The sequence below is a fragment of the Cupressus sempervirens genome, chromosome 4 (genome assembly GCF_028749045.1).
Source record: "Cupressus sempervirens isolate cs-2001-9-10 chromosome 4, ASM2874904v1, whole genome shotgun sequence".
Lineage (NCBI taxonomy): Eukaryota > Viridiplantae > Streptophyta > Pinopsida > Cupressales > Cupressaceae > Cupressus > Cupressus sempervirens.
In genome coordinates, this window is record NC_143121.1 from 327544175 (window position 1) to 327555161 (window position 10987).

At 31.1% G+C, this 10987-nt stretch overlaps 1 protein-coding gene across 1 annotated transcript in view; it reads left to right on the forward strand.

Annotated features, from left to right (window-relative positions):
* The window catches only part of LOC149561353 (GDT1-like protein 4), a 32034-nt gene extending 23125 nt beyond the window's left edge, over nt 1–8909 (forward strand). Inside the window, exon 6 of the mRNA XM_089827804.1 lies at nt 8717–8909. Coding sequence (XP_089683930.1) covers nt 8717–8909 — 193 coding nt within the window. The remainder of the gene's footprint in view (nt 1–8716) is intronic.
* Nucleotides 8910–10987: the final 2078 nt, after the last annotated feature.

Below are 10987 nucleotides of genomic sequence, written 5' to 3' on the forward strand. Positions count from 1 at the left end.
CCCTTCGAGTTGAGTATATCCATGAAAGGTTTCAGAGTGTAGCTCTACATCATAATGGAAGAAGAAGAAGTAGAAAGACAAAGCTATAGCCAAAGACATTCAATATTTCGAACAAAGTGCAAGTGCAAGAATAAGGTATGCAAAGTTATAGTTGACAGTGGTTCCTTTGAAAATATAATCTCAATAGAAATGGTTGAGAAACTGAATCTTCCAAGAGTACCTCATGATTTACCTTACAGAGCTTATGGGTTAGGAGATGAACAATGGATTGATGTCTTTGAAAAATCATATGTTTCTTTTAATATTGGACCATATTTTGATACCATTGAATGTGATATTATGCCTTTAAAAGATTGTCACTTGATTTTGGGAAGAGCATGGCAATATGACAGGTCAACCATATATGATTGTAGAGAGAACACATATACCGTCAATAAGGATGGAAAGAAGATGGTGTTGTTTCCATTGAAGGATGATGAAACATGGAAAGAATCAAGAAGTATAGGTCTTATTGATAGGATAACATTTCCAATGCATGATGAAGTGAAAGAGGAAGTGAAAGAAGTTTTGGTAGAGGCAAATGAAACTACAAAGAAGGCAGCCATAAAGAGTACAGATGTATGTGAAGTTGATACAGAAATCTCAACAATGATAGATGTAAGTTGTCCTTTGGAAGGGAAAGAACATGAAGAGCAGAAAGAAGATAAATTGCAGCAAGAAGCAGTGCAGCAAGTAAATGTTGATGAGAAGAATAAAGAAGAAAGTCCTATGGGATTTGAGTGTGATACAGTTATGGTTGGAACAGTAATGTGCCCTTTGAAAATAGAGATGAGTACAATGCTGAAAGGTACTCCTATGAAAGAGAGTTTGGAGGAAAATAATGAAGCCTTCAAAATGCATGGTGTAGTGAAATGTCAAGAGCAATGGCATGAGGATGGAGATAAAGATTGTGTAGCAGCAAGTTCTGAAGAAGAATTTGATTTATGGGAAGAGTTTACAGCCATCATGGGAGAATGGCAAAGGAATGGTGGTAGTATGGAGACTCAGCATGAAGAAGTTTCCAAAGAAGAGGTATCAGATGATGTTATGGACAAAGAAGATGAGGCTGAATATATTTATGACAGGGCAGCAAATTATTTTTAGGACATAAAATTCAGAATAAAAATTCAAGTGTATGCAACAATAATAAAAATTCAGAGTGTGATGAAGTTACAAGTGTATGTAGCAGCCATACAAATTCAGAATATGATGAAGTGGATGCATAGTGAGCAGCAAATAATTTTTATCTTACCAATGGAAAACAAACCAAAGGTAAAGATGAAGGAGAAAGAGAAAATTCAAATGATACAAGTTCAAGAAAGGCCAAGTTTTCTAATGCAGGAAAAGTACAAACCAAAAGTCAAGATGAAGGGATCCATATGTTTTTCTAATAGTTTGTTTTGCAGGTGTTTCCAAGGGACTTGGAAACTTTTGAAATTTGGGAGTATGGTGCAGGAGCACGTCTGTGACAGGAAGACAACCTACAATATGACTAAAATGCAGGGCACAAAGCAAATATCAAAAAGTTTTGAGTTTAAAATCTAAAATTTGAAATGTTTGTGTGTGTGAGTTTAGAGTTTTATGTTTTAAAATAAATGTCCTTTTTTTTGTGGTGGAAATGTTTAGGTGGCATTCTTATAAGCCTACCCAACATTATTCACTTAGGACTTAGTATGAGTTTATTTTATATTATTTTGGGTGTGTTAAAGGTTTCTAATTTTTGAAAATGTTTATGGGAAAAATCAAAAAGAAGAAAATGATGAATATTCCTAAAGCACCATGTGTAGGCATTCAAAATGTAACTGCCACAAGAAAGCTATGATGGATTTTTGGGAGTTACATTAGAAGGTGAATATTCCTAAAGCACCATGTGTAGGCATTCAAAATGTAACCGCCACAAGAAAGCTATGATGGATTTTTGGGAGTTACATTAGAAGGTGAATATTCCTAAAGCACCATGTGTAGGCATTCAAAATGTAACTGCCACAAGAAAGCTATTATGGATTTTTGGGAGTTACATTAGAAGGTTTTTCAAAAAGAGAAAGAGTGCATATTGTAAGAGAGATTTTTGAAGAGAGATTTTTTTTGGGAGAAAGTGAATAGAATGAAGTTCTTGAGTTTTCTTGTAATTTTCTTATGTTTTTAGTGTTGTATAGATGTGATTGTGTAGTATTCTACATACATTTTTCTATTTGTATTTAGATCAACAATTTGGAAGAAATCTGAAAATCAGATCTTAATAGTTTAATAGTTTCTTATTTTTCATTTCCTATCAGCCGGATCTCTCTGTTGTTTTGAGAGTGGTCTTTGCATGGTGATTTTCTAAAGGTTTTGATATCCTCTACATCACAATATGCTCATTTTCTCTATGGTGATTTATGCAAGATCAAACTTTGGTAGTTCAATCACCTCATCTAAGTTCATATCACCATAAGATGTAACTTCATCAACCTTAGATGTGCTAGGACTAGGCCTTGATGTCATGCCCTAAATTTAACAGGTCAAAATACACTAATTTTTTTGAAAGGGAAATAATAAATAAGTTTATCACATACTAACATCAAATACAGGGTGGAAAGATGACAACTAGGTGATGTTGAGTTCGAGTCTTGAAGTTGCATGAATAATTTACTAGAGTTCTAGGGTTTTAATCAACTCCTCTAAGCCCTTGAAAATAATACATCTTATTTTATTCTCCAACAATCAAGGTTCTACCTATATTATTTATTCAGGACGATGTTTACTCATTTCATATTACATAATTCATATGCATATATTATTACCAATGTATGTTAATATTTGAAATAGTTCCATAGTATAAATAATGACGACTCACTAAGCACATAACATGAAAGACTCCTAAAAAATCTGAAGGCTAATTCAAAGTACTAACTCAATGATCATGTATTATAAAAGTGTCCACAATTTAATATTTTTTAAAGCATCCTAATACATCTTATGTATTAAGTGTGTTGGTTAAGATTTGTTAGATGCATTGTTGTGTAAAGATTGCGTGCATGTAATTATATAATGATTATATATAACATACTTTGTCAATCTGATACACACACACACACACACACACACACACACACACACACACACACACACACACACACATATATATACACATATATACATATATGTATATATATATATATATATATATATATCTATATATCTATATATATATACATATATATACATATGTATGTATATGTATATGTATATGTATGTGTATATATGTATATATATGTATGTATGTATGTATATGTATATACATACATACATACATACATATATATACATATACATATATGTATATATATGTATATGTATATGTATATGTATATGTATATATGTATACAACTAACATAGCAAAATGTAGTATCCATGAATGTCTTATTACGATTAAATTCATTACCATATACTATCCTTAATACCTTATGAAAGTATCCTTCTATTTACCTTAAAATTTTCATAATATTTAATAAAACTATACCATAAAACAAGTATTAACATCTTCATTTTATTGAATGCATGTAGTAACTAAGCACTCTTAGGAGAAGTACCACTACTCTAACTAAATTTAAACATTTATTTAAACTAACATTAAACTCTCTTGTAAAAATTTAGCTTAAACTATCAAACAACTAAGGTAGGACAATACTGTACTCTTTAAACATAATTATCTTACAAAATAACATTCCTAGATTATCCCATATCTAACTTCCATATTATCCTACTAACATATCCCTAAATTAAAACTAATTGCATTATCTACTAACTAATTTAACTATATTGTTATATTAATTAATTATATCCATATAACCATAACTAAGAAAAGACTAAAATCACTCAAATGGTTGAACATACCACTTTTCTATATAGATCACAAGGAATTTAGAAAAATCTACTAACTAAAAATTAAATCAATAAAGAACTACTAACCAATCGTCTTTACCCAAACACTACTCCATAATAATTACAATGAATAAATCTAATAAACCTTCTACTGACTAATACTGACTAATACCCCTACTCTATTTAATAACATGATCCCCAAACAACTACATGCCTAACTAAACCCACTAATACTAATGTTACCCTTAACCCAAATCCAAACCAAATTTCATTATTAAATCTCCATTTACTAAGTGACATTATCCTATGCACAAGATTGAGTTCACTACAAAATTTTGTATAGAAAATCAATTAAATAATATCTTATATATGAATTATCAAACACCTTTATTATATTAGTACCAACTATGCCACCCCAACCTAACAATGACTTCACACTAACCTATAACTTAATTTCTAAACTAATATATTTACCTTTTTTATTACTAATATTATTCTAACAAAAAATACATAAATATATATTTCATTAATAATACTTACTATTATAAAACAAAACTAATATTTGACCCCTAAACTAGATACTAACCAACCCATAAAAGAAAAAGTGGAAAACATATGGTTGCTCACTACTTCCTACTTACCATCTAAATTCCATTCCTAAACACTTGGCTGCCCACTTCTTTACGCCAACTAGACCATCTTATCACTTTTTCCACATTGTAAAAACAATTTCAAAGGAGCTTGAATACATGTCAGTGTTTGGGCCGTGCTAGACATTCCACTAAGGCGAGGCTTGTGGCCCTAGGCGTACCTGACATGAAGTAGGAGACCGTGTGTAGAATAGTTAGGAAATTGATTTGTATGATGGGTGGAGGGGAATTCGACTTCCCATGCTATGGTAATACTTTGTCTTGTATGCTTTAATTTTGTCTCATGTTATTTTTTTCATGCTTTCTATTTTATTAATTATTTTATTACTACCAATCGCACCTTAGTGTGCAATAGGTACGCCGTAATTATTTGTAATACAAAAAGTTTAATAATTTTTAATTCAATCTTCAATCTATTACAATTTCAGAAATCTTATTTGGTCTACGATGTACATTTTTATTTGCAAATCCAAATTGATAATCATTGAATAAGATGGAATTGTAATAGTGTTAGAACTATTATTTTCATAAAGTTTCATAATAATTGCAATAGATGGAAATTTTAATTTTGACTCTAGTTTGTAGAATTCCTCTGGTGGTAATTAGTTTATTTCTTTATATTTATGCATATACTATTTATGAAGCTAACGAAATCAGTAAACAAACAATAACAATATCATAAGCATTTGTCTACATTTTTTAGATAAAGTGAAGTTTTCCTAGGTTCATGAATCTCCAAACAAAATTTTGAAAAAATTAAATATTTAAAATTCATAACAATTGTAAATTGTACAATAAAAAATATTTAAGAAAGATCCTCTCTAAAATTTGAATACACATGACATAACTCTTTTCCTTATAATTAAATATTAGGAATAATAATCTTATCAATCAATATATTTAATTATCTTTCATATTTACTTTTTATTAATAAATATACAAATAAAAAGAACTATATCTATACATATTTATCATAAAGATAAAAATTGTAACATAACAATATTTGAAATAATGTTGATATAAATGACCAAAACCAATGAAACAAAAATGTTGAAATCCTAACTACCCATATTTGTTAGGTGATTGTTGTCTCTCTTTCAACCTTGACAATATTAGGCAAAAATAAAGAGTTTCTTATTTAAGTATGACAAACCATGTGGAATATGACAAGTAGCCATTTTTGACAGGGTGTTCTTTTGTTAAAAAAATAGTAATTACAATAACATCATAGTAATTATAATAACATCAAGTACTATTATCTCATATATTGCACATTATCATGAAATAAAGACAATGAAAGAAAGCTCTTTCTTAAGGTTGTATGCCTTTTTAGATTCGTACAAATGTGGTTGTGCTCTATTATGATTATATCATTTTATTAGAATTTATTATCTGCCCTTTTGCAATATCGATATTACTATTATATTATATTATTTGAGATCAATGAGATTAAATTTCATTTCATTTATCTATTAAATTATGGATCTAACCACCTGACTAGATTCTTTAAACCCAAATTTGAGATGTTATAATTTTTGGTGTATGTAGTGTAGCTTAGATCTTTTTGTTCAAATTATTCTGGATACGATCATGCTAATCTACCAATAACATCAGTAATCCAAAGTGGTGGTAAGAAACATCATCTAGCAATATGATACAACATAATGATAAAGGAATGCATCAAGTAACATACTAATCATTATCGAAATATGATATCAAATGCATCCAAAGTAAAGAATACATCACAATAAAACAACTTTGAATACACCAAAGTACCAAGTGAATATGCAGGATGACAGGAGAAGATGGTGTTGCAATGATGGATGTTTATCCTGAGAACCCGTTTTAATTTGTAGAATTGACCAAATCTTATTGAAGGTGTTTGTGAATAATTGGATGATCTTATGACACAAAACATGAAACAATTGAAAGAACAATGGGTAAGAGGAAGGTACACAAGAAACACACACAAATAGTGTTACAAAATTGAGAACATGAATGAAGGTGGATGATCTTATGACACACAACATGAAACAATTCAAAGAACAATGGGTAAGAGGAAGGTACACATGAAAAACACACAAATAGTGTTACAAAATTGAGAACATGAATGAAGTTGGGTGCATTCTCATTAATTTTGTCCTTTAGTCGCTAATGTTTCTCACCGATTTTAAACCCTTAAGAATAAAAAAAATCCTAAAAACTCAAATATCTCTTAGCCCAAAGAAACCCAATGTGTGTATGCATTCTAAACTAACTCAACTATGAATAAGAGCAATCTAGGTATTAGAAAACTTAAATAAAATCTTCCTAGGTGTTGCTTTACTAAATTAATTTGGAGAAACAAATTTATTTGTGTTTATTCTTAATATATTGTTATTTTTTCTAGGGGATTGTAAAAGTGTAAGGAGAATGAAGGAAGACAAATTAAAAAATAGAAGGGAAATTCAAAAGAAAGAGAATGAGAGAGTATAAATAGAGAAAGTACAGTTTACATTTAAGACTTCTTTCATGTACTAAGTACACTCTTATTATAACTTTGGTACAAAACCTCTATCTATATCTCTCAACATTTCTCCATTTATTTTTGTTTATTTTATAAACACAGTAGATTTGTTATCACAGAACTGACACATGATTTTCAAATAAAATAGCAATATCATGACAATCAGATTTATATAAAGACTAAGATAAGAAATCAAATGAAAGGAGCTTTCTCAAAACAAAAATGTTAAACAAAATTTCACAGAGCTATGGAGGATTGATTATCACCAAAAGTAGATTATCATTGATTTTAATATATAAGGCAAATGAGAGGATCCTCCAAGAATTACTTTAACATGCTAAAATCCTAACTACCCATATTTGTTAGGTGATTGTTGTTTCTCTTTCAACCTTGAGAATATTAGGCAAAAATAAAGAGTTTCTTATTTAAGTATGAAAAACCAAGTGGAATCTGATAAGTAGCCATTTTTGACAGGGTGTTCTTTTATTAAAAAAATAGTAATTATAATAACATCTTACTATTATCTTGTTCTTGGACTGCATAAGCAGCATCTAAGTTTTTTTTCCTCTATCTATTCACACATAGAATTCACGCCCAACTAACCCTAATTCTATTTTAATTTGTGGAAATCTTAGGAAATAAGAATGAAAGATTGTTAAGAGAAAGATTTTTTCAGAGGACCTCATTTCAAGGTCATCTCATATACTGCACATTATCATAAAATAAAGCAATGAAAGAAAAATCTTTCTTAAGGTTGTATGCCTTTTTAGATTTGTACAAATGTGGTTGTGCTCCATTATGACTATATCATATTATTGGAATTTATTATCTGCCCTTTTGCAATATGGATATTGATATTATATTATATTATCTAAGATCAATAAGATTAAATTTCATTTCATTTTTCTATGAAAATTATGGAGCTAACCATCTAACTAGATTCTTCAAACCCATATTTAAGATGCTATAATTATTGGTATATGTTGCATGGCTTAGATATTTTTGTTCATATTATTCTGGATATGATTTTTCTTGGACAATTTTATTTCTAAAATATGAAAGAGAAATAATTAATAAGAAATGGAATATACATTAATTTGGTATGGGACGATTTAAACATCACACATTAAGCTTCATTCCAAGACTATAAGTGTTAAATAATCAAAGCTGACTTATTTTTTCCAACTTTAATTTTCTCTTAGTATGTGATGTTTAAGAATACATTCTACATTTCCTCTCCCTACCTTTTTCATTATTGTATATAGTGTGTCCTTGAAAATTTTGCTCTTTTTCTTCGTCTTCTACTTTCGTGTACTTTTCACCATTGTTTCTTAGAGAGCATCTTGGAGTGATGTCTGGCAGTGGAGGAACATGATTTCCAGTAACATTTAATTTTCTCAAAATTCTTTTTTTCCTCTGATTCTTCCTTTCATTATTTCTCATGGGGTAGTAGTAGAGCACAAGTGACAATAGCAGCTTTTCAATTGAGAGCTCTTTTTTTTCTTTACTTCTTCTATCATTGTTTCTTGGAGCATAGCCTGTAGGAACGACTGGTGGTGGAGGCCTTTTGCTAAGTGATTGATAGATAGATAGATAGATAAAATTTTAACGTCCACGAGGCTAAAAATAGTCGTTATGTCCCAGTCATTGAGTTCAGGGGTTCGAGTCTCGAACCTGTGCAAGGGTGCGGGAGAGGAAGACGAGGTAAATTGTCTCATCGTTGTTTTGTTCGACTTGCATTACCATCTTTGTTAAAACTCCCGAAACGAGAGTATGTGATCGAGCTTGGCCATGGAGTGTGTCGCAAACAACACACTCGAGAATTCGGCGCAAACAACACAGGTGGATAGAGTAAACAACCATGGAATCTAATCAAATTAGTCATAATAGCATAATAGGAGCGGAAGTGAGTAAATGCATCTAATCAGGAATCGGTAGTTGGTGTATGCCATGTCAACGATGCCCTAAAGTGGAGTTAATACCATCAATGATGCTACATTTCCTCCATGAAAAGCAGATAATACGTGTACGTATGTGATGAATTACATGGTCGTCCAAGAGCTCTTAAGAATTATGGACCTTTGATTGAACCATTTTCTAGGCCTCTTTCATATAGAAAATGCCTACGGCATAATTATCTTTCTTTGGTTTAGGGGCAAAGTTTTGTTCTCTAGGCTACTACTAAGACCATGGGTACTTGGCTTGACATAACCCCACCAATAATTATATATACTTTTTTTGAGTGTTGCTTTATAATACAAGGACACATGAATTTAGGAGTCTTTTCTTTTTAGGTCTAGGTATTTAATTTATATTTGAGTCTTTCCTTAACACATACTTCATTTTATTAGCCTTCTAAACACAAGATTCTCAATATATTCTTCCTAAATAAAATAATGGTCTGTAATAGACCTTCCCTTATTTTCTCACTGCACCTTCCGCACACTTTTTCTCATAGATTGGTACTGAGCATTTTGCTCAAGCTAATTTCTTTTATTCCTACCATGGAATTCTAGGGAACATATTTGATGTTGTGATGGTGTCATCTAATCTAGGGATTTATTATTTTAAGCTAACAAGCTTCAACACATTCATATATATGATAGTCATGACATTTACTGCTATAGTTTGGACTAAAAGTGGTATTGTGGTTATAGAACAAATTGAACCATTTCATATGATGTATTTTAAAAGCATGATCTCTTACTTTCTTTATTGAAATTAAAGTCAGAAAATCTTAAGATGAAACCACTTAGAGCTACAATGAAAGTTCATTACAATATTCCTCCCTTTCACATGAAAATTCCATAAACTTATACCAAAAATCTATTCAAGAACAATGAGTTAAATATATATAACTTTAGTATGTTTCCCCACAACCTTGGATATGATCCTATATGAATTGATTTTCTTTCTCTCTCTCTCCTACATGACTATGACAGTGTTACAATAAGTCTCTTGCAAAATATCTAAATGCAAAATCCTCAAATTTCACTTTACGCAGTTTGCAATAATGGGCAATGGGAAATAATTTCCCTTCACATTACACCATTGATAACTTCAACATCACAATTCAATATGAGATGACATGGAAAAGATTAATCTCTTCACAACAACTTGGTTCTTTAACATATCCAATGTGAACCCTAATATCTTCAAGGAATCCATCTTCTCAAAACTTGCAAACACACATAAACTAGGAACCATGGAGGCCCACCTCCCATCCCAGGCTTCTATGAAGCCACCCACTGAGTAGGGGAACAAGATCCAAACGTTATACACACATACAACATATGATAATGCATGAGAAACTCACAAGACAACACATAATATTCCCTTCCAAGGTTTACACATTGATTCACCATAGGAATCATAAGAACATTAGGTGAAGGTGCGTTCTTCAAGAAGAGATTTACCATGTCAATACCTTTCACACACATTGAATCCACCATGCCTCTACACGGCTTGCATCATACATGATTTTCATCACAATCTTACGCTTATCACCCCAAAATTCATATTTCCACTTATCACCCCCAATCATAACATCAAGACATTGGCTTCAATGGAACCCACACTCCATGAAATCTTCCCCCTTCCCTCCAAGAGAAGAGGCTCTCTACTACATTGTTGAGCCCAACTAATCCCTTCACCCAAGGCTTCTCTTCCCTCCCAAGGGTGAGTGAAGCCTTCACACCCATGGTCACATTCCAAATTCAAATCAAATAAGAAAATCAAGAGGGAAAGCCAAGAAATTTACATGAACACAATACACATTCAAATTTTCACAAGACAAAACTCAAATATACAAACCAAAGATTCACCACAAAATGCATGATTCCATGACACATACTCCTTACTTGTAGATTTGTTTTGCAATACAAAGAGGAAAGAAAATGAACATGGTTTGTATCACCAACCTTGACCC